General features: G+C 37.2%; 1 protein-coding gene across 10 annotated transcripts in view; it reads right to left on the bottom strand.

Annotated features, from left to right (window-relative positions):
• PDE1A (phosphodiesterase 1A) overlaps positions 1-25,572 on the bottom strand; it is a 353,371-nt gene that overhangs the window by 21,751 nt on the left and 306,048 nt on the right. For all 10 annotated transcript variants that reach the window (XM_073807514.1, XM_073807512.1, XM_073807513.1 and 7 more), the window contains 3 exons: positions 25,361-25,442; positions 22,770-22,890; positions 21,568-21,713 (listed from right to left, as the gene is read on the bottom strand). In XM_073807514.1, coding sequence (XP_073663615.1) covers positions 21,568-21,713; positions 22,770-22,890; positions 25,361-25,442 — 349 coding nt within the window. The remainder of the gene's footprint in view (positions 1-21,567; positions 21,714-22,769; positions 22,891-25,360; positions 25,443-25,572) is intronic.

Raw genomic sequence — 25,572 nt, 5'->3', positions numbered from 1 at the left:
ACCAAAGAGGAAATCAAAAAATACCTAGAAACAAATGAAAATGGAGACACAACAACCCAAAACCTATGGGATGCAGCATAAGCAGTTCTAAGAGGGAAGTTTATAGCAATACAATCCTACATTAAGAAACAGGAAACAGCTCGAATAAACAACCTAACCTTGCACCTAAAGCAATTAGAAAAAGAAGGACAAAAAAACCCCCAAAGTTAGCAGAAGGAAAGAAATCATAAAGATCAGATCAGAAATAAATGAAAAAGAAATGAAGGAAATGATAGCAAAGATCAATAAAACTAAAAGCTGGTTCTTTGAGAAGATAAACGAAATTGATAAACCACTAGCCAGACTCATCAAGAAAAAAAGGGAGAAGACTCAAATCAATAGAATTAGAAATAAAAAAGGAGAAGTAACAACTGACACTGCAGAAATACAAAAGATCATGAGAGATTACTACAAGCAACTCTATGCCAATAAAATGGACAACCTGGAAGAAATGGACAAATTCTTAGAAATGCACAACCTGCCAAGACTGATTCAGGAAGAAACAGAAAATATGAACAGACCAATCACAAGCACTGAAATTGAAACTGTGATTAAAAATCTCCCAACAAACAAAAGCCCAGGACCAGATGGCTTCACAGGCGAATTCTATCAAACATTTAGAGAAGAGCTAACACCTATCCTTCTCAAACTCTTCCAAAATATAGCAGAGGGAGGAACACTCCCAAACTCATTCTACGAGGCCACCATCAACCTGATACCAACACCAGACAAGGATGTCACAAAGAAAGAAAACTACAGGCCAATATCACTGATGAACATAGATGCAAAAATCCTCAACAAAATACTAGCAAACAGAATCCAACAGCACATTAAAAGTAGCATACACCATGATCAAGGGGGTTTATTCCAGGAATGCAAGGATTCTTCAATATACGCAAATCAATCAATGTGATACACCATATTAACAAATTGAAGGAGAAAAACCATATGGTTCTCTCAGTAGATGCAGAGAAAGCTTTCGACAAAATTCAACACCCATTTATGATAAAAACCCTGCAGAAAGTAGGCATAGAGGGAACTTTCCTCAACATAATAAAGGCCATATATGACAAACCCACAACCAACATCGTCCTCAATGGTGAAAAACTGAAAGCATTTCTACTAAGATCAGGAACAAGACAAGGTTGCCCACTCTCACCACTCTTATTCAACATAGGTTTGGAAGTTTTAGCCATAGCAATCAGAGAAGAAAAGGAAATAAAAGGAATCCAAATCCGAAAAGAAGAAGTAAAGCTGTCACTGTTTGCAGACGACATGATACTATACATAGAGAATCCTAACGATGCTACCAGAAAACTACTAGAACTAACCAATGAATCTGGTAAAGTAGCAGGATACAAAATTAATGCACAGAAATCTCTGGCATACCTATACACTAATGATGAAAAATCTCAAAGTGAAATCAAGAAAACACTCCCATTTACCATTGCAACAAAAAGAATAAAATATCTAGGAATAAACCTACCTAAGGAGACAAAAGACCTGTATGCAGAAAATTATAAGACACTGATGAAAGAAATTAAAGATGATACAAAGAGATGGAGAGATATACCATGTTCTTAGATTGGAAGGATCAACATTGTGAAAATGACTCTACTACCCAAAGCAATCTACAGATTCAATGCAATCCCTATCAAACTACCACTGGCATTTTTCACAGAACTAGAACAAAAAAATTTCACAATTTGTATGGAAACACAAAAGACCCCGAATAGCCAAAGTAATATTGAGAGTGAAAAACGGAGCTGGAGGAATCAGGCTCCTTGACTTCAGACTATACTACAAAGCTATAGTAATGAAGACAGTATGGTACTGGCACAAAAACAGAAATATAGATCAATGCAACAGGATAGAAAGCCCAGAGATAAACCCACGAACATATGGTCACCTTATCTTTGATAAAGGAGGCAGGAATGTACAGTAGAGAAAGGACAGCCTCTTCAATAAGTGGTGCTGGGAAAACTGGACAGCTACATGTAAAAATATGAGAGTAGAACACTCCCTAACACCATACACAAAAATAAGCTCAAAATGGATTAATGACCTAAATGTAAGGCCAGAAACTATCAAACTCTTAGAGGAAAACATAGGCAGAACACTCTATGACATAAATCACAACAAGATCCTTTTTGACCCACCTCCTAAAGAAATGGAAATAAAAATAAACAAATGGGACCTAATGAAACTTCAAAGCTTTTGCACAGCAAAGGAAACCATAAACAAGACCAAAAGACAACCCTCAGCATGGAGAAAATATTTGCAAATGAAGCAACTAACAAAGGATTAATCTCCAAAATTTATAAGCAGCTCATGTAGCTCAATAACAAAAAAACAAACAACCCAATCCAAAAATGGGCAGAAGACCTAAATAGACATTTCTCCAAAGAAGATATACAGACTGCCAACAAACACATGAAAGAATGCTCAACATCATTAATCATTAGAGAAATGCAAATCAAAACTACAATGAGATATCTCACACCAGTCAGAATGGCCATCATCAAAAAATCTAGAAACAATAAATGCTGGAGAGGGTGTGGAGAAAAGGGAACACTCTTGCACTGCTGGTGGGAATGTGATTTGGTAGAGCCACTATGGAGAACCTTATGGAGGTTCCTTAAAAAACTACAAAAACAACTACCATATGACCCAGCAATCCCACTACTGGCCATATACCCTGAGAAAACCATAATTCAAAAAGAGTCATGTACCAAAATGTTCATTGTAGCTCTATTTACAATAGCCAGAAGATGGAAACAACCTAAGTGTCCATCATCGGATGAATGGATAAAGAAGATGTGGCACATATATACAATGGAATATTTCTCAGCTATAAAAAGAAACGAAATTGAGTTATTTATAATGAGGTGGATGGACCTAGTGTCTGTCATACAGAGTGAATTAAGTCAGAAAGAGAAAGACAAATACCGTATGCTAACACATATATGGAATCTAAGAAATAAAAAAATGTCATGAAGAACCTAGGGGTAAGGCAGGAATAAAGACACAGACGTACTAAAGAATGGAGTTGAAGATATGGGGAGGGGGAAGGGTAAGCTGTGACAAAGTGAGAGAATTGTATGGACATATATACACTACCAAATGTAAAATAGATAGCTAGTAGGAAGCAGCCACATAGCACAGGGAGATCAGCTCAGTGCTTTGTGACCACCTAGAGGGGTGGGATAGGGAGGGTGGGAGGGTGGGAGACAAAAGAGGGAAGAGATATGGAAACATATGTATATGTATAACTGATTCATTTTGTTATAAAGCAGAAACTAACACACCATTGTAAAGCAATTATACTCCAATAAAGATGTAAAAAAAAAAAACTATTGCCTTATTTTTGTTGAACTTGTTTTATTTGATGAGATTTCTATTTCTTACTGATGACTCTGGGTTTTCTGTAACCAACAGACCTGCACAGAAGCTTAGTCCAGATGGAAGGATGATATGGAAACATAGACCCCTTCTGAAAGAATCCCATGTCCAGAGTAATGAGATAATATTATTGTGTGGGTTCTTGTGCTGAACTTCTCTCTTAACCTTCACAAAAGTTTCCTGATACAAATCACAATTAGTCCAAGTCCTCCAAGATCATTCACTACAAGTTGTTTTGCTAAAAAATTAGCCTAGGCTGGGTTTTGAAGAATGATATAGAAATAAAGTTTGAGCATCAGATTCTTGAAGGTTTTCATCATTTTCCCTAGAGGGCTTATATACTAACCCTCACCTGAAGAGATTTCTTGGATCACTTTTCCTTTCCCCTTCATTTTTCATAATTTCTTCGGAGGAATTAAATATATCTAAGAAAGGTCAAAGACTTCAGCTATAAACATTTTTTGCATGATTTCTGGGAATTTCCTAGATTCCTATAGTTAACAAGGGAAAATTATGTTAGGCAAAGTATGAACAACAGTCCTAGAAGGAGTAAACTCAGGAATGAAAAGTTTGGGCTGTATAGAAGGCCTAAATCTAGGCATACTTTTGGGGATATTAACTACGATGGTAAAATATTCTTTTGGGAAAGAAGTGAATTGCCACAAACCAAGTTTGCTGGATTAGCTAAAATTTATTCTTTTTGAGAGCATTTAGGTCTGCAGAATACTCTTTTTTAGAATTGTTCTCTTTTCCTAAAGGGTTCTATGCCAAGAAAAAGTAAAGGCAAGTATCTTAAGTGGCAGAGTCCTCAACAGAAAGTATTTAGATAAAGGTGGTTCATTTCAGCTCTATAAATTGGGTAACTCTACCAGATATCCAGAATAAGCCAATTCCATTCCTTCATTCACTCATGCAGAAAATTGTATGGATCTGAGAGATATTTGGGAGATACACTCTATAGGCTATCTTGATGGATTAAGCTAAGAATGAAAGTTGATAGAAGAGTTACGATCAATTTACCGTACAGCAATTCACTCAGTTGATTGATGGAATTGATCCACTGCATATTTTCTCATGAGCTAAGCATAAACTCATATCAAAATTTTTATGAGCAGGTACTGTTTTTCCATAGTATATTTCTTTAAGGAAGCCTTCTATAAGATCTCCATATAGTTTGGAGACATATATGTGAGTGCAGGAGAATAATAAGAATTATAGTAGAAAACACTAAATTCTAAAAACTTGACAAGTATTTACTCATTTAATTCTCACAACAGCTATTTTTATGATCCTCACTTTAGAAATCAGCAAACTGAAACAGATTAAATAACTTGTTTGATTACATAGCAAATAAGTGATGGGAACAGGATCAAATGAGATAGTCCATTTCCAGGGTTCTATACTCTACTATGCAACCTTCTTGGGTGTAATTTAATACCTGCTATGTTTTTTTTGTCTTTCCTCAGTATAATTATCTGCCTTATCTTTGAAATTACATCTGATTGGTAAATTATAGCCTTTTTTTTTTCCTGAAGGCAGAGCCAGAGAGTAAGAATAAATAAACTTCTTTGTGAAAATACATTCTTCAATATTAGACACCAGCCAGTCTCAGCTAATTAATTATTGGGGTGTTCCTACTAGTCTAGTACCATAACCATTAGGTCAACTATTAGGGGATCACAGTAAAGAAGGGGTAGAAGAGCAATTCTCAAAAAAATAAACTTTTCAGGAGGAAAATACCTTGGCTAACCTTAAACTGAATTATACATTGGAAAAGTCATTGTCAAATCTCACAAAAAAACAATATATTAAGCCATTTTTCCCCTGTTGTTCACACTTACTAAAATATAGACATTTTTTCAAAGATATCTGTCCCGTAAAACTTTTATAAATCATTTTTAATGGCAGAAAATTATTAAAGCATTTGCTCAGCAAGACAATGGTAGAATTAATATAAAAGATAAATTTAGTTTATGAAAGTCACATTACCTTTTTGGTGTTTTGGAAAGGGGATATCCAAAGTGAAAATGTATGGATAAACTTTATTGCAGAAATGACAAAATTAGGGATTAGCTGCTCAAAGAAAATTTATTGACACTCACCATGTTAGTAAAGAGAAATGCTACAAAATGCCACTTAAACAGATATTTCAAAACATAAAGATGCTGATGTTGTCATAGCAGCTGAGCCAGGTCAACCAAGGAATTTGTAGCTGTTACTTATGTGGTTTGTGACACCAATTAAACAATCTGCAGAAATGGATCCCCTTTCTCTCACAGGGCCCCATAGATTTCCAGCAAGTAGACTGAAATCTCCAGGTCTTTTGGTCAAATTAGAGCTGTTACCATGCATGAGGTTTTACTTAAAGATGTTTACTGATCAGGAAAACTTAACATTTCTGTGAACTGGTTTTTGCTTCTGAAAAAAAAAGGTACTTATTTCAAGAACTGTAGATATCATTTTAGGCCAATTGTTAGGCTTTTGTTTTGTTGAATGGATTAAATTTGAGGCCAGAACTAAATTGCTCTGTGCAGCTGAGGGGATTTTAGAGGCAGAGAAAGAGAGGAGGAGAGACCTTAAGTCAAGAGAAATGAAAGATTAGAGGTTTTGGAGCGAGAACAGAGGTGAGTGGTGACAAATGATGATTTAAATTTTGCTCTGAAGCATAATGTTAAGACAATAAATCTTCCAATGTACTTGGAACTGAGTTTATTATTGGGGGAAACTGACAAAGTCTTGAACCTAGCTGAGTGTGAGCAATGTGAAGGACTCAGTCAAATTCTGGGTACAAAGTCTAGTTACACTTGCTGGAGGAGAGTAGGACCTGAAAGGGAGAACTGTCTCAAAGAGCTGTTCCCTACCTCATGCCCCAACTCTTCAGTCTTCCTCTGCCCCCATCATCTCTGCTCAACAGTGCAGCATCCTGTCCACAACTCGCTTCCCCATCACCAGCTTCTTCATTCCCCAAATATCCACTGTCACACTCCTTACCCCAGAGTTTTCAGAGGTGACAAAACTCCTGTGAGCTCTTATACTTATTTATTGCAGTTTATTGCAAAGTAGAATTAGAGCTAGGGACCAGGTTTTGGGTGCCTGAAAATGTAGCAAGTGCAGGCATTGAAGAAAGCGAGGAGCTTTGGGGGAATGTCCCCCACATTTAGTTTTCTCTTTTGTCATTTATCTGTAGATTTATTTTAGATCTTTTAGCTAACAAAAAAAAATATGGTACAATATAGTGGGTAATACCATTTCATTTATATGAACTCACCATTAAAATGAGACTTCCCTAGAATCAAGTCAACTCTCCCCTACTCAACACTGACAGAGCTCTTACCCAGCCATGAGCAGGAACCAGCAAAGATCTAAAGCTGAACATCCCATGAGTTCAGCTCTCAAAAAAATCTACAGGCATTTGTTTTGCACCCAGTAGGCCTGTGTAAATGTTTTTGGAATGACCTCATTAGTAGTTCTCAATATTTTGTCAGACTCTGTAGTTTTAGCATGTGTAACACATTCTGATTGTGATATCTCATCATATGCAATGGTTCTCATTGGGTGGAGGATGGTGCCCATCTCCAAAGGGAAATGTCAGAATCTTAAGGCATGTGTAATTGCAATCATTTTCTAAATCTCCCCCAATCCCACTCCTATACCAACACTGATTTTGGTACACCCCTTCTGAATACATTTTTCTCTTCCCATTCTGGGACTTGCAAGGCAGAACATAAGTATTCCAACTGCAGTACGAATAAGATGGCTATGCTTATTATGTAAGTGATAGGCTTCTTGGAGAAGGCATTTTAATGGAGTTTTGGAAGATAGGTAGGATTTTAGTAAGCAAAGTGCAGGAGGGGGTGCAAGAAGTGCATTCCATGAGGAGGAAAGAACAAGGATAAGGGTAGAGAGAAAGTCCACTGACTTTTCCAGGAGAAGGCAAATGTTCCAGGGTAGAGACATGTGACCAAAGACAGATATTTTAAGGGACAGCATCATCAAGGTACGTACTGCTGTTTTCTGAGTACAGCTGGCCAGGGTGAAGCTGGCTCAGATCCTAATCTGTACTTGGCTTGTCTTGACCATGAGCTGATCAAGTTTCCTGCTCTCCCTTTCATGTCCTCTGCATTCATTTAAACGCACAGAAGTGTTCTATTTTTTTTTTTTTGTTGTTGTTGTTGTTGTTGTACGCGGGCCTCTCACTGTTGTGGCCTCTCCCGTTGCTGAGCACAGGCTCCGGACGCGCAGGCTCAGCGGCCATGGCTCATGGGTCCAGCCGCTCCGCGGCATGTGGGATCTTCCCGGACCGAGGCACGAACCCGTGTCCCCTGCATCGGCAGGCGGACTCTCAACCACGGCGTCACCAGGGAAGCCCAGAAGTGTTCTATTTTTGACCTAATTCTGTGAACTAGAGATAAGCCATGCCGAACGTTTAAAAAATAAAGTATTCCCGATGATGCTAATATGCTTACAGGGTTGAAAACTATTGAGCAATACCTTTACAATAAATGAGCGAGTGAATGAATGAATAACACACAAGCACATACTCATTGTGTGAACTGTCACTTAAGCTCTTCTAGGGTTAAGCGACTTTGGTGAATGCCACCTCTTAGAACTTTATAATTCTGATCTTCCAAATGTTCCATTCCATCAAATGCATATTTCTGCTCTACTGCACTAATAATATAATGTAGATTGCTAGCTGAAGAGACTAAATTAGAAATAGGAACAATACAATAAATATATAATAGAATATATAATTTAATATATAATTTAATTTACTAATAATTTAAAATATGATTTAAAATAATTTAAAATATGATTATTTATTTTAAAAATTAGTAGCAAGATCTCATTTAAACTGTTAACTTACATTTTTGAACCATAATTAGAAAATGAGTGAGCTCTAGTGAAAATAAGTGAGCTCTAGTTTTTATCTCTGAAAGGCTTTGCTTCTCTGTTTGATTACTTGTCTCTTCTGAAATATAAAAGTATGCAAATATTTTCTCAAAACTATGCTTAAACTATCCTGGGAGTTTAGGAGTTATAACATAAAATGCATTATGTTTGGGGACTTCCCTGGTGGCACAGTGGTTAAGAGTCCGTCTGCCAATGCAGGGGACATGGGTTCGATTCCTGGTCCGGGAAGATCCCACATGCCACGGAGCAGCTGGGCCCGTGTGCCACAACTACTGAGCCTGTGCTCTACAGCCTGTGAGCCACAACTACTGAGCCCATGCGCCAGGACTACTGAAGCCCACGTGCCTGGAGCCCGTGCTCCACAATGGGAGAAGCCACGCAACGAGAAGCCTGCGCACGGCAACGAAGAGTGGCCCCTGCTTGCTGCAACTAAAGAGAGTCTGCGTGCAGCAACAAAAGAGCCAATGCAGCCAAAAAAATTAATAAGTAAATAAATGCATTATGTTTTATTAAAAGATAATGGAAAGGAGTAACTAAATATTTTGTGAAAAAATATTTATAAACATAACCTTTTAAAGTAATTCAATACAAAGTAACATGGCATGTTTTTGTTCTTTTCAAAAAATCTATTTTTATTTTCTCTAAGCAACAGACGTAAGAGTGAGGTGCACTATTAGGGACTAATAGGGACTGCTGCCAAATAAAGCAAAAAAAGTCTAGCAAAGCTCTAGGAGATCAGAGTGCAGAGTGATACAGGTCTGTGGGAGTGAAAGTACTGCTGTGTAACTGGTTTGGGTGTGATGCTTGGGCTAAAAATTTATTCTTCCCGGGCAGTTTATCATCTATCAGCTCTAAAGATGATTTACTGAGGAAGCCTCTCTAAGTGTCCTAAGGGTTTTGGGAATAGAGTCTGAAGCCCCTCAGCCTTGTTTCCTGATGACGCCCAAAGACACGGATCCAGGTTTCCCCCAGAGAAGCAAAGGAGGAAGAGAAGGGTGGCATTCAGATGGGATTACTCCTGATTGCTCCAGTGGTAACTCTCTCACACCATGTTGAAACCAAAAGGAGGAATCAGCCCGATTTAAATAGTGGAACTTTCAAAACGGACAGAACAATCTGTGGGAGTCAGTGTGTGTGTGTGTGTGTGTGAGACAACAGTTTCTTACATTTGTCCCTAAAGTTCCCTAAGTTAGACATTGAGTGAAAATGAGAATAAATTGGCTATTTGTTATAGCACTCAATTTTTAAAAGAGGCCTTTAGGATCCTGTAGTATTTTCTTAGAAAAAAATAGTTTAACTGAATTAAAGTTCCTAAACATGTCTTAAGATTGCCCTGGACCTTGGTAGAAAACAGAGAAGGTTGTCTCATTTTTTTTTATTTTTAAAACAGATTTCTCTATGATCAAAAATGTCAGTTTCCCTCTGAAACATTTTTAAAAATATTAACCACCCTGAAAAACCTCAAAGAACTTAAAGTTATTTCAATTTGTATCACATGATTCAGTTAGCTTTAAATCATTCAAATTAAAAGAAAAATGAACTTTCAATCTTTTTTTTCTTGCAAAGTAGTAAAAAACACTTGATAAATGTTAATTGAGTAATATTGTTTTAAATAAAGTCAATTTAACAATCAAACTTTATTTTTAATTTCTCTTCTGAAACAACTGCAAAAGCTGTTTGTCTTGTTGTGCTGATGCTGTGAACTGTTAACTTATCTGGTTTTGTTCCCACTGGTCACCATGGTCCATGCCCATTCAGACAAGTAGACATAGATATTATTAGAGAAGTACCCAGAAGCAATGCATACACTCTTAGTCTTCAGATTCATAAGCCACATCCATCAATGGGACAAAGTTTCTTGGAAAATACTTAGTCAAGTTCTATACTTCCCCACTCATACCTCCAGAAGATATCTAGGTTTCTCATTTCCTGGATATGGACTGAGGTTTTTACCAAGAGTAGCAAGAAGGATAAGGGTAGCCTTCAGAATGGAGGTGGCACAGGTTTGACTCATTGTTCCAGTGGCAATTTTTTCCATTCCTATGGAACCAGAGGAAGATGGGAGAGAGAAGAGAGTTGGAAGATACAAGAGGGCTAGAAACTTACAGCCTCTGAGACAGGACCCTGGGTTTAGCCAGACCTGTCACATTTTGGGTTATTTCTAAGTGGGAAAGTATGAAAGATTTTATAGATAAATTAAGGCATCTAGGAGTAGAGGAGACCTTGTCTCCTCAGAATTCCCATATCTGGAATTCTGAAAGGTAGCAGCAAGGTAGGTGCTCTCAAGTACAAGGACTGGAGTAGTGGCTATATGGAAGGTCAGGGTAAAGAGCCTGGGAGAACCCTGCAGTCTTCAGTCATATGTAAGGAAGAGCAGCCTGTTCTCAGGCCATGAGAAGCATCAAGAGGAAAGAAGAATGAGAGAGAGTAAGCAGGCTGGGGAGAGCAAAGGTTTGACAGCCTACAATGGTAGAAACAAGGGGTCCCATGTCAGAAGCAGGAGCTGATAATTGCCAGAAGCAGAGGGGAGGGTATAGGTCTGGGAAGATGAGAGGGAGCGTGTCCAGAAGTCAAACAAGGACTGGTACTTATCCCAAATCCATAACACCTCATTAGTCTCTGGGGACTTTGATGTTATCTAAAGAAGAAGGAAAAGGAGGTTAAAAAATCTGAATTTTTCCTCCTCAGTATCCTAAATTGACCAGGCTTACTCTGATTCAATTAAAACATTTGACTGATAAGCTTATGCTTTCTACAAACATGTTACAAAGGGGACTTCAGCTGGAAACTATGTTTGGTCACAGAAAAATAATGGAAGTTACATTATCTGTGCATCTGGTTTGTGGCCTAAGAAATAGTATAGTTATATACTATTTGAAAAACTTAAATACTTAATAGTTTTTAAAAATCTACACAGTACTTGGATACATTTTCTTCTGTCTCATGTTTTCTGTCAGGATCCAAGAAAACATCTCTGCTGAATGAGACAACAGCTATTTGGGTCATCATGGATAATTCTCAAAAAACATGGCATTGAGTGGAAAGCTAAACATAAATGAATTTATATGACATGATTCCATTTTCACCAAGTTTTAAAATAAGCAAAACTAAGCTATATATTGTTTAAGGTTATACAAAGGTATAATTATCACAAAATTCAGGGTAGTGATTAGATCATGGAAGGAAGAGAAGGAAAGAAATGATTAGAGAAGGACGTATAGAACTACTAAGGCATGGCACAATATTCTATTTCTTGGCCTAGATGGTGGGTTTCCTCCCTCTCTCCCTTTCTCTTTTGTTCCTTCTTCCTTTCCTCTGTTCCTCCCTCTCTCCCTCTCTCCCCCTCTCTGTCTCTCCTATTTTTTTTTCAACATATAATTGTTTGAATTTCGAATTCATGACAGTCACTGTTCTAGGAGCTTGGAATACATCAGTGATCAAAACAAACATCCTTGTTCTCATGAACCTTATTTTTAATGGGGTAAGAGAGACAATAAAAATTAAGGCTAATAAGGCAATTATTTATAGACTAGACAGTGTTGTGTTATGGGGAAATAGTTGGTGGGGGTTATCGGGGGCAAGGGAGGAACATGGGTGGAATTTGAAAATTTTTTCCAGGGGAGGAGTCATTCATTGACAAGGTGACAGCTGAAGCTGGACTTGAAAGCAGAGAGGGAGGCAGCTATGTTGTATTTGGGGGAGAGGCGTTTCTAACAATGATGCCGGTACAAAGCTCTTAAAGCAGAAAGGTATCTGACATGTTGTAAGACAGGAAAAAAAAGAACAGTGTGGAGGTCAGTGTGTCTGGAGTAAGGCAAGCGGGTGAGGAGAAGAGAAATGCAAATTGACTCAGCAAGATAAAGGAGGTGAGGGTGGATCACAGAAAGCTTTATGGGCAGCAGTATGTTGCACCAAGACCCAACTGTTACATTTCAGAAATTTTACAAACTATTTGTTAAAACTACTTCTTAAAAGTAAAATTATATAAACTTACAATTAAATAAACTGTATTCAAAAAAAAGGTGATAAATACTCAGAACTCATCATTGCCTAATTATTTTGATACATTTTACTATTATCTGTGTTGCGAGGTTATTTCTACCATATCTGTAAAATGCAAATATATAACATGCACCTTTTCCCAACTCCATGTTTAGAGAAATTATATGGATAGCTTGAAACTGGCCATGGTGGGGATATTCACACCATGGATATCATCAAACTTTCCGAATCGGGGCTCAAATTATTGTTTTATTGATGTCTAAAATGGTGGAGATAATGATAAAAATAGAGATTGAATTTAAGACTGTGTCATGTCTATAGCTGATACATTATAAATAGCACAAAAATTGAGGGAATTTTCTTCCAGCATTCAAATGCCACTAACCAATTAAACGACCAAGAAACCATTTGCATCTCTGATGAACAAGTAAAGTTGATATATGCCTTCTATGTTTTCTAAGTTCTGACATATATTTATGTACTTTCATCTTACTCCTTGATAGAAATGAACATATCAGTCTGAATGACACCCATTCGTCTGTTGCAACCATAAGTCGACAATGGACACAAGAGTTTGTCAAAAATCAGTGAAAGCATTCTGTGATAATCAATTATCTGTATAGAATTTATAATAGATTATTGTATATTTTATTATTACTTATAAATTATGTGCTACTCATTCTTTATATTAATAAACCTGTATAGTAATAATAAACCTGTATATATACACACATATATATACATATATATATGTGTATATATACATACTTTTTTTGAACTAGTTGTTAAACTTTGCCAGCATACTACTTCTTTGTAGGCCACTATAATGATTGTCTATTATAAGAATGTACACTTTGTTATTTACTTATAAATAGTGCATATGTTTTTATGTATTCCTTTTCAGTATACTATATTTCACAATTAAAAAAAATAAAAAACTAAATAACTTTAAAAATCCTATGTAAACACTAAGGAAATTGAATCAGCAGATAAAATTATCCCACAAATAAAACACTAGACTTAATGGTTTTTAAAGATAGTTCTACCAATTTCACATAAGCTCAAGAATTTTAAAACTCCAACTCATTTTATGAGGCTAGTATAACCTCAATACTAAAACTAGACAAGGTCAGTATGAGAAAGAAAAATAACAGCTAATCTCACCCAAAAATATAAATTTTATAATGCCAGCCAAAGTAATACATACACTTTTACAAAGTTAATACCTAACAATTAAGTTGGGTTTATCCAAGGAATACAAGATAGTTCAACATTAGAAAATCTATTAATATAATTCACTGTATGAACCAATTAAAAAGAAAAATAGTGAATTATTTTAAAAAGCTACAGAAAAGACATTTGTTAAAACTAAACACTTTATTTTAAATTTATTTTCTTAATATTGATGGGAAATTAACTTCATAAAGAGCAGATCAGAGAAAGTAAGAAATATCACACTTATGCTGAAACATTAAACATCTTCCCTTTAAATTCAGAGACAAGCTGAATGCCATTATCACTTCCATTTCAGGTCATTCTGGATAAACTTGCTAGTGCAGTTGACTCAAGAAAAACAATTATAAAAGATATACATTTCGGAAAGGAAAAAACTGTCATTATTTGCAGAAGATAAGTATTCAAAGGCAAATTGGATTTGTATACACCTGCAAGAAATACTCATTCACAAAATCAATAAAAAATATTAAATACTGATGGAAAATCCAACAAAATATATTCAGAAATTTAAAATATAGTTTTGTTAATTATAAATATTAAGTGATTACATAACATATTATATGCTTAGTATGGTGCCTAACATCTAATATCACTATCAAATATTTTCCATCATCATTACTATTGTTATTATTATCAAAGAAAAATGAGCTTTCTGAGAAACATGAAAGAAGACATAGGAATGATAAGATATATATGAATAGGATGACTCAATACCATAAAGATGACAATTCTCCCCAAACTGATATCAAAGAAATTCTAATCAAAATCCTATTTTTTTCCTTCGTCTTTGGTGGAACAGATGAGCTACTAAGCCAAAAGCAGGTCTCAAAATGCTCAAATGAATAATATTATATTGAACATATTCTATGACTCTCAAGCAATTATGTAGGAAGTAAGTCACAAAAAGAAACTAGAAAACACTGCTATGTTTGAGATTTTTAATACATATTCTAAAATGTCAAGCTTGCCTTAAGCTAGCTCTAGGTTTCCTTCTGGTTCTAAACAGCTGTGATTTGGGCACAGTGCAACTCCAGTAGCGTCTCAGTTCCCATGTTGCTTCCTTTTCTCACTTCTTAATCATCTTTGAGCCTAGTATTTTGGGGTCTGAATCAATATCAAATAAATCAGAAAATTACTCAGTACAGTAAAAAACATAGTGCATTCCATTCCAGACTGACCACCCAGATTTCATTCTGGGACATAACTAGTTTTCTCAAGTACACATTCTCTTTGAGAAGATGGAAAAGAAAACAGATCTGGGATTGATTTATGGTTTTTATTCCAATCTAGGTGGATTTGGTGGACCTGGGTCCATTTGGAATTCTTGTGTCTAAAGAGGAACCAGTCTCTCAGGTGACTTACAAAAGCAACCCTTCTGCTTCAAGGGAGAACGGATATTTGTGTTTGCCATTCAGGTACTGTTCTAAACACAACCTAATCTACTCCAGCTCAGCTTCAGACCCAGGTGTTGCTCATGACGCAGGATGGCAGGCCACCAGTGAAAATGAGTTACTTTTATATGGCACTTTAAAATGTATACATTTCTTTCCTGTATAGGACTTCCTTGGTTGTTAATTGGGGGCATCTCTCACCCACTGGCCATCAGTATAGGCAAATGTACTCTTTTATTTTTTCTCATTTCCTTGGTGCCTTGTTCTCAAAGCTGCATCACAGACATTCAAAACTCTGGAGCATAAATGCGGATTGGTCAGAATTTATGGGAATGTCTGCTCCTTCATTAGGACAAATAGGATTTTCCCAATAATAACATGTACTGAGGGTAAGAAAAGTTATGTGATTGGCCTGAGACTCCATAGGTAGAAATAGAAAAGTGACTTTCCTCACCATTTCCCTCTACCTGCCTCACTAGAGGACAGTCACACACCCTCTTAAAATCTCCTGTTTGCTCTTAAGTAATACAGAAAAACATAGAGACTGGGCAGAGACTTAAGATGCTGAGGAAAGCTGAACAGACAATGAAGGCATTTTCCTCACACTAAATGGATAAATTTAACCAAAAACAGTTTGGGTTGGAGGAAAGAATTTTTTCCTTTTTGTGTTTGCCATTCACTGGCTTTACTTTTTGAAAACACACTGTGTCAAAAAGGAATGCATTTACATACAACATTCTTAAACAGATTGTTCTCAGATCCTTAATAGAAGGCTTACTGAATGAAATGACTCTTTAAAAAAGTGTTTTGTTTTAGTGATGACCCAGGAGCTACAAACCTTGGGGCCTAAGCATCCACACCTTCTACTGCTCTAGGATTAGTGGGATGTTTTTGAGACAACTACGAAATATAGTTTCAGAGCCGGCATGATGATGACCAAACATCCGGGATTCTGCTCAGAACCGTGATGTTTAATCAAGCATCATATAACCTGCTTATTTTCATCTCAATGCAATAAGGAAAACTTCATCTTCAGTATATTTAAGACCAGAGGTGATGGCAATGGGAAATTACAATGGCAGTATCTGATACACACTGATTTTAAAGTAGATGTCTATTCTAGTTGCTGTGCTTTCACAGCAGATCACATTTTAAAATTTTTTATTATGAAATATTCTATTCATAAAAAATGGATATTTACATGTATAAAGCATATATGTTAGGTATAACCATAATCACCAAATGAACATGTATGTCTAGAACCCAACCAAAGAAGTAAAATATTACTAACTCCTAAATAAATTCTCCATCCTTTCCCTAGATTCTCCATTCTGAATATTTTCCCCATCATTCTTTAGTTTTATCACGTGTGTATTCTAAAACCTATTATTCAGTTTTTAGTTTTTTTAAACTTTCTATAAATGGTATCTTGCTATATTATAGCAGCTTGCATATTTTGCTTAATATCATTTGTGTCTTTCATCCCTGTTGATATTCACAGTGAAGTTTTATTTTTCTTAACAGCTGTATGCTGGTTCATAATATGAATATGAATCACAGCTTATGAATTCATTTTACTGTTGTTTGCAGATTTTTGCACTCATGAACAATGCTGCAATGGATGTTTTGCTCATGTCTTCTGATGCACATGAGCAAAAGTCTCTCTAAGGTAAAAATACAGAAGTGAGATTGTTGGGAAATATGGCACGTGCATCTTCAGCTTTTTTTTTTTTTTTTTTTTTTTTTGGGGTACGCGGACCTCTCACTGCTGGGGCCCCTCCCGTTGCAGAGCACAGGCTCCAGACGCGCAGGCTCAGCGGCCATGGCTCACGGGCCCAGCCGCTCCGCGGCATGTGGGATCTTCCCGGACCGGGGCACGAACCCGTGTCCCCTGCATCGGCAGGCAGACTCTCAACCACTGCGCCACCAGGGAAGCCCCAGTTCATTTCATTTTTACTTTTCTTCTTCAAAATCATACATAAGGTTTTCCTATCTCTCTTGGACCCAAACCAATGATGTGACATCATGTTACCCATCTAACACATTGCCTACATTATTCCCACTTGCCCAATTTCCCTGTTTCACTTGCCTCCTGTTATTTCTTGCATGTCAGGCAAGCTCCACATCCCAGATATTGTGCTAGTCATTTCCTCTTTCTGAAAACTTATTCCCCCACCTCTTATGCCAGACCTCCCCATAAGTCTTTCTAACCTCCTCCATGTATTTATTTACATTATCACTTTCTCAGTAAAGCCTTTCCTAGCCACCTTATTTAAAACTTCAGTCCTGCTCCTAATTCCCATTCTTTCATGAAGGTAGGTATTATTGTCTCTTTAGTTTTTTACTGTATCCCAGAAGCACAGTAAATAATAATTACAATAATAAAAGCCAACTCATGTAGTAGCTACTATTTTAGGTACTTGTAAGTAGATTACGTAAATCAACTCATTTAATTCTCCCAAAAACCGACGTGGAGAGAGAGGACTTCCCGTTAGAGTGATGTAAAGAGGCCGAGGGTTTCCTCTCCACAGAAAACAAGTATACAGTTGGAAAACATTAACAAAAACAACTATTCCATCACACCGGAAATCAATCAAGGCAACACAACACTCTGAGAAGCATTTATTGAAAAATTTCTGGAGATTTAGGTAAGAACAAGAGGAACCTGTGACCTTCTTGCCTGGAGCTACTCCCAACCTCCTCCGCCAACCCCAGCTTGAGAGTGGAAAACAGCTTTGCTGCCAGAGGAGGTAGACTCAGTTTGGGTTGGGACAAGAGGGAAACAAAACCCTGTTTTCTCCAACATAAAGATGGATTTAGTTTAGAATAAACAGGGAAAACCCACAGCTTTGCAAACCTGAGATTGTGGTCCAAGTTTGGGGTAACTGGTAGACCAGCAGGATTTAACAGAAAAATCCTAGCAATCAAAGAGCCCTGGAAGAGCTGAGATAGCTCTCCACTGATTATCTGAGGAACATCTCTGACTGGCTGAGGAAGAACCTTGAGAGGGTCTTCCTGCACTAGTTTGATTTTTCAAAACAATGTTAGAAAGCAGTCTCATATTCTTGAATTTCAAGAAGATGTTTTAAATGTTAATTATTAAATATAAAGTCTGTATTTCTAAAACTTTAAAAAATATCAGTTACAAAGTTTTCTAAGGTTTTTGTGTTATTTGGTGGAAAGGTAAAATTATTGGTTAACCTCTTTGTTATTTACTATTGATTATACATTTAAAATCTTCTAATTAATTATGAGAATAATAGGAATAGAGTGCAAATGTTTCAAACCATAAAGGAAATAAATTAGGATAGAACAAAAACTTAAGCAGTAAAAATGAAGGCAAGAAAAGTGGGAAAAAAAATAGTAGATTAGGACTATCCCCCTGAATTAAAAAAATGGACAGATATTGAATTTTCTTGAATGTTCTTTCTGCGTCCTTTGAGAAGCATTTTTCACCTTTTATCATTAATATGGTGAATTGCAGTAATAGAATTTTTAAATGTAAAACCAAATTTGCACTTCTGGCATAAACCCGACGTGGTAATAAATTCAGTCTGCAAACCTATGACTTCAGTAGAGGTAAACAGGTGCCCTCAGGAGAGATTGTGGCTCCAAAGTTTCCTTATTTCTCTGAATTTCTGTTTTATCTTTATTTGGACAGGTCCTAAGGGTGTCAATTTCTTTTCAACAATATTTCATCCAGCATTGTTAGTTGTTTTTACCATATTTCTTTAAGTTTATCTAGATCACCATTGCATTGGAAATAGAAACCAAGTGTACAATTTTATAAATAATGAAAATTGGACATTATTTGCTTTATTCAAACTATGTGTACTCTACACAAATACCCCTTGGAAATTATATTATCAAAATACTTTATAATTTTAATTTGCTTAAAGCCAGACTTCCTGTGCTCAAATCTTGGTTCTACATTTTCTAACTGCAGAACTAAGTTATTATTACTCAATTCCAGAAATGTAAGTTGAAAACTTTATGCAAATCTAAAATTTACCTCTGTGTGCAACACAACATTCAATAGATCACAGTGCCAGAAAGTTTATTAGAAAGGGAGCAATTGTAGCCCTAATACAATTTTGACACAATGTTTTCTTTTATGACAAATAGGTTCCAGGTGATGGGTTGATATTTGGGGTTCACTGTTGTTCATTTTAGTTAAAACTTTCTTAGAACAGAGTGTATCTTGGTCAATTGGATTCTTTGGATTTGTTGAAGATAAATATTTCAAGTCACTTTTTTCAAACTTTCTTGAAAGATATGGGACAGTAAAATAGGAGGGAGTGGGAAAAACCTTGGGGTAAAGAATCAGTTTTGACTCTAGTGCTTAGAAGCTGTGTGATCCTCGGTTTCCAAAAGTATAAAATGGGGATAATACTTTCTAATTCACAAGGTTGTAGGAGAAAATAGGACAATATGTCTAAAATGCCTGGTACATAGGAGGGGTTTCAGAAATCTTGTTTCCCTCCTCTCTTCCCTTCATTGCTGAAAATCTAATATATTCATTCATTTTCCTTTCTGAATGAATATATTCAAAGTGAAGTTTAAGCATTCATTCTTTCATTCAAAACCACATTCAGTAAATAATTTTACAGCACCTGTAGTATGCCAGGGACATGCCAGCTCTGAGAAATAATGACAATACAATAGATATTGTTCCTGTTTTCAAACAGCTTATGGTCTAGCGATTTATATCTTATAGTGCTTCAGGGTCAATATCATGAGTATAATTTGTTCATATAGAGGGGAAATTCTAGTCACTTGAAGTCTCCAGTTAGATGGGTTTGAAAATGTTTTAGTATGGTCATCTGGATCTTGTATTGTGTGATGTTTTTTATTGAGTGACAATAATGTATGACTACAAAGACCCTTCGTAAGGGCCAGGAATAGCTATATAATTGCAAGGCGCAGTGCCAAATAAAAATAAGGCCCCTAGCTCCAAATTTTTTAAGAATTTCAAGATGATGATACTAGAGTATTTAATTATGCATAGGCCATTCTGAGTGGGGGGTGGGGGAGGAACTGTGTGATCACACAGGTTATACATCGAGGAAGTGGTCCTTGTAATGGCTGTATAGAGCCACAAATGTTTGGGAAACTGTTTCCTTTCAACTAAGATCAGACTTAAGTGGCTGGGAGAACACAAGTTACAGACTCAGATGAAGGCATTAGATTGGTATTTTTAAAAGTTTTCTAATAGCAGAGGTGGAGAAATAATGCAGCCCCATTCAGGATTAACTAACTATTTAATTAAACAAATATTTACTGAGTGCCTGTGATATGCCCAGCACTGTACCAGGAGCTGAGGAAACCCTGGGAAACACAGTAGACCATGACCCGACTTTTGAAGATTGTACGTTCCCATGTGGAAGACAGAGGATAAGGAAAGGAATAAATCAACATCATTGATTATGGACTAGTGATACCACTTTGAAATGACTAAACTGGGTTTGAATAGGGGAAACCAGGACAGAGGACATTACTTTTAGTGGTCAAGGAGGGTCTTTTTGGTGGGCGGCCTAGCATGGGGTTTTAGGGCACTGCATTTGTAGAGGAAGAATGAATTTCAGCTCCTTCACTTACTAATTGTGGGATTTGAGGCCAGTCACATAACTGTCCTCTGCCTCAGTTTCCTTATCTGTAAAATGGGAATGATAACAGTAAGATCCATGTGAGAATTTAAAAAGTTATTAAGTACTGTGTTTTTCAAATTAGAAATAAAATACAGATTGCAGAGGGAGGAACACTCCAGCCAAGGAATGAATCAGCCAGCCAAGAAGGAATCAGCCTTGCAAAAGCTCCAAGAGGAGAATTCCTGGCTGAAGAAACAATCATTGCAAAGGCCCTGGGGTATTATAAGAACCTGCCAGAATGCCACTGTGCAGGGAGTATAAAGCATGAGAGAGATAGGTCTATGGGATGCAGCATGAAAGGAGATGGGCCAGATGTGGAATTTGAAAGCTAATTTCCTGCATGAAGGATAATGACTGATACTAAATCACATGCCTTGGAAACCAAATAGACTAATTAATCTGAATAAAAAACATGTCAGAAATACAGAGCTAGCCTCCCATTTGTTTTCTTTGGTAGCCGATTACAAACGATTCTCCCAACTCATCCGTGAACCTGTCAGCCAAAGAAGTAACTTAGCAAAGCTGAAAAAAACATATACTCAAATCTCTAACACTAAGTGTTGCATTCCTAATGCAACACAAAACTACTTGGAAAGCCTAAAACACAGGATCAAAAGCACCTCTAGAAATGAACAGGATGTTATTGTGCCACATAAAGTCTTGTCGCTCTTTTATTGTCCCATCCTTCACATCCACTTCACTGCCACCCATGTCAATACTTCTGCAGCCCACATGGCACAAACAGAGCAGAATGTCTTTTTATTTAACATACAAACCAATTTTCTTATGAGTAGTCAAAGGGTAGCCAAATTCTAAACACCTCCAAGGGCTTGCATATTTTATAAAAGAAGAAATCTAGGGGGAAAAAATCCAACATCTCAGAGGAGGAGTTAGGACAGAGAGAGATGGTAGTAAACCTTCATAAACAACCGTACCTTGAGCAGCTAATTCTTTCCACCTCTCTTTGTTCTGCTGGATGATGTCCGCCAGGTTGTTTTTGAAGCTCTTCAGGTCCACGCTTGCAAGGGAGTAGTCTGGGGAATAGGTTCCATCATTCATGGTGCCTTTCATATTTGATCGTCTAGAGGAATGAGAAAGATGTGATAACATAAAGGTGCTTGAGCTAATAGTAACCACCAAAGAAAACAGGAAATACCAAGGGCAGTATATGGGATGAGGAAGCAAAGCCTGAAATACGTTACAGAACCAGCTACAGAAGCAGAAAGGCAGCTGCTCAGGCCCAGTTTTGAGCACCTGTCAGAGCTGCTCACCTCCTACCTTCCTCCCCTCATGGAGAGGGCCAGGCTCTGTTGGGATTCCCAGAGCAGCAGGTCAGGGCCCACATGTATTATGGGGTGCGGGTGGGTGAGGCCTAATTAGAGCAGCAGACCCTTGAGATGAGCTGACTTACTGGTGAGTCCACTGGTGAGCAGCACAGCGGCATCATCATTCTGGAGCTAAAAGTGGGGTAATGGTCCCTGCCCTTCCGTCACCATTTAATCTCTAGGATAATGTGGATCTTTCTCAGGTAGAACATTCCCTCAGTTTCCTCATTAGGGCAACATTTAGGAAATGCTCGTATGTTATTTGGAAAAACTATGTGTTCAGATGGACAAGAATTTAGCATAATTTTTCTGCAACTGGAAGTTTTAAATAACATCCCTTAACACATTTATCATTGAAAAAAATCTAGATTGAAATATTTTAAGTTACATGTTATACAGACCCACTGTATTCATGTCATCTAAAAGGCTAACTTTGATGTAGGCATCTTTCTAGACATACAATTGGGCTGTGATTGATTTGTTAGCAAGCCAACACAATGCCCGTCTCCCAACTGCCCACCACTACCAGACATGTTACTATATCCAGGACATAATTCATACATTTTAATGAAAATTAAAATAATATTTATTCTCTTGAGTATTGAATACAATTCTGTTATACTCCTTAGTACTTTGATATTTTTTGTAGTGGACATCAAATTCCTAATTTCAAAGGCAGATGCAATATATTGTAGAGCCATTAGGTGGCAATACTACCTAATAATTCTTCTAAGAATTTCCTGCCTAATGTAAGAAATAATAAAGATAATCATAAGTAAAAAGGAAAAGATGCAAAAAAGAAAACATCAAACCTGCTTGCTCCATAGGAAGGAGTTTTGGTTTTTGAGTCTTCCTCTATAAGAGGAATAATAATTTTCTCTGTTGAGTCTGTCAGAAGAGAAAATGTTGGCTCTACTATGAAATCAATGAAACCTACAAAAGCAAAAACATAAATAAATATATTCAAGTGTTACAATTTCCTGAATTCTATCATTAGTAATAATGCAGAGATTCTGATGCTCCTGATAACAAGTTTCAACTACAACATTGGTTCAGCTTACCCCTTGCAATTTTTTTTTTTTTTTCCCCCGGTATGCGGGCCTCTCACTGGTTGCGGAGCAGAAGCTCCGGACGCGCAGGCCCAGCGGCCACGGCTCACGGGCCCAGCCGCTCTGCGGCATGCGGGATCCTCCCAGACCGGGGCACAAACCCGTGTCCCCTGCATCGGCAGGCGGACTCCCAACCACTGCGCCACCAGGGAAGCCCATTGCAATTATTTTTAATCCAATAACACAATCTTTAGAGAGAGTTTAACTGTTCTACAAAATCATCTCTCAAGCAGTGGAAGTGATACAATTTAAGCTTGCTAACTCAAGTGTATTGGGTTTCCTACTTAATATTCAGCCTCATCTTATTGTTAACAATAATTTCAGATCTAACCAGAGTCAATCTATTTTCCTCTGTTAATGAGAGGGATCACTCTTCTTTCTGAAAGGTCTTCATTTGTTCGTTGAATTTTATTATTGACTAACAAGAAATAATATGTAAGCTCCAAAGAAACTAAATAATTGAAGTTTTTTTCTCAAGCCACAGGAAGGCAACCACTTTTTTTTCTCACACTGTATCAGTCAGAGCTTTCTGCCAGTGTGTTAATATTTCAAATTGCTGTTTATTATTCCCAGGATGTAAAGCTTTAAGTTCGCAACGTGTGGGCGTATTCTGTTAAATCAGAACAGAGAACAGCATTAATCCCGCCACTTTGAGATGACAGGATTGAATAAAGAATTTTACATTGAAAGTACTCATCAAACTAGAAAATGACACACACAGAGAATGGGGCACGGTCCTTTAGGAGCATTTACCACCTGTGTTTAGGTGGAGGAGGAGACAAGCTCTGTGTACATTCAACACCCGAGGTCCCAGGAGAGGTGTGGTGCTGGAAATCAAGCACTTGTTGCCTTAAACACAACTGGGAGCAACAGACTACCATCTGAATATAAGAGAACACTGCGGGGATGCTCTTTAAATGATAGTGTCCTGGGAAATATCTATATTTAAAAAGTATCCTATCCATCAGAAACTTGGATAAAGTAATTCACATTTCAAGTAATTGTATTCACCATAGCATACATTAAGATGCATTTTTTTTTTTTTTTTTTTTTTTTTTTTTTTTTTGCGGTACGCGGGCCTCTCACTGTTGTGGCCTCTTCCGTCGCGGACACAGGCTCTGGACGCGCAGGCTCAGCGGCCATGGCTCACGGGCCCAGCCGCTCCGCGGCATGCGGGATCTTCCCGGACTGGGGCACGAACCCGTGTCCCCTGCATCGGCAGGTGGACTCTCAACCACTGCGCCACCAGGGAAGCTCTAAGATGCATTTTTAATTCAAAAATTTCAATAGTTTTGTGTTTGAATTGATGACTTCAAGTTGAGTCAATGTTAATTGACCACCAGGGTGTTCTTTCACGTTTTGTCTATGGTTTTAAATGCCTGGGATCTACAGACTATCAAATGAGTCACCTCTACTAACATGGCAGCAATTTACATTATGGCAATAAGCCTCACACACTTCTATTCTTCTCAGCTTGCCCAAGGAGGTCCTTAACCTGACATATTCACAACTTCTCAACGATGAGAGTCACCTGTGTTATGGTAGCTAGGAAAACAGCTGTTGGAACATGGGTAGGAAGAGGGGAAAGGTGAGAGCAAGAAGCTTTCTGACAGCTGACCACCACTTTGTAGGAGGTGGTACCAGACCAACTAGGGAGGTAAGGCAGTCATCCTTATATTTATTGATCATATAGATCAGTAATGAAGATGCTGGCCCAGGGAATAACTATTACAAATATATGAACCATGCAGCATAGCAATAATATGTTTTAATCATGGGCTGGACTTGAAGTCTCCAATATAAGCACAAATGAAAAGGATAAATATGGTTGGGAGCAATATCATTTTACAGATTTCCTGTTGTTGGCTTCCCTATTCATATCATAAGAATTTTTTCCCCAAAAGAATATGAGCTAGTATATTAAGAATATTATGCAAACAGTGATAACAGATATATTAATATTTTCATTGGATTGTCCTAAATACAAAGGATTAAATTACAGAAAATAATCAGCAACAAAACAAGAAATGCTGTCTCTTGCAAAAGAAGAAAGTCCTCTATTTTGTAAAAGGATTACAAAGAGAATAACAATTATTATTAACTAATACTGCTTTATTGAGTTCATTTTGTGAGAATGTTTCAAAATTCTTCATTCACCACCACATAGATCAGTCTAAAGATCAAATTCATCATGAATATGGAGTGAGGTTTTCATGGGTGAACAACATCATGTATCCATTTGAAAACTGACAGGCACACACCCGCTCTCCACTACCACCAATCCTCAGTATTACCTATTTGGGACTGCGCCACCATCGTTGACTTCCGATCACAAAGTGGGGAAAATGGAAGCCCTAATTCAGCTTCTTTATCTCCCTGCGGAAAGGAAAGCCCATTAGTACAGACTTGGTGTGGAGAAACTAAAAGCAGCTTAGATAAAAAGGCTTAAAAAGCTGCATATTTTATTTCTTAATTAGCATTGTGTATTTATCACAAAACAAAAAGC

This window comes from Tursiops truncatus, chromosome 7 (assembly GCF_011762595.2).
Source record: "Tursiops truncatus isolate mTurTru1 chromosome 7, mTurTru1.mat.Y, whole genome shotgun sequence".
Taxonomy (NCBI): domain Eukaryota; kingdom Metazoa; phylum Chordata; class Mammalia; order Artiodactyla; family Delphinidae; genus Tursiops; species Tursiops truncatus.
The sequence above is the reverse complement of the archived record's forward strand: the minus strand, read 5'-3'. Positions and strand labels throughout refer to the sequence as shown.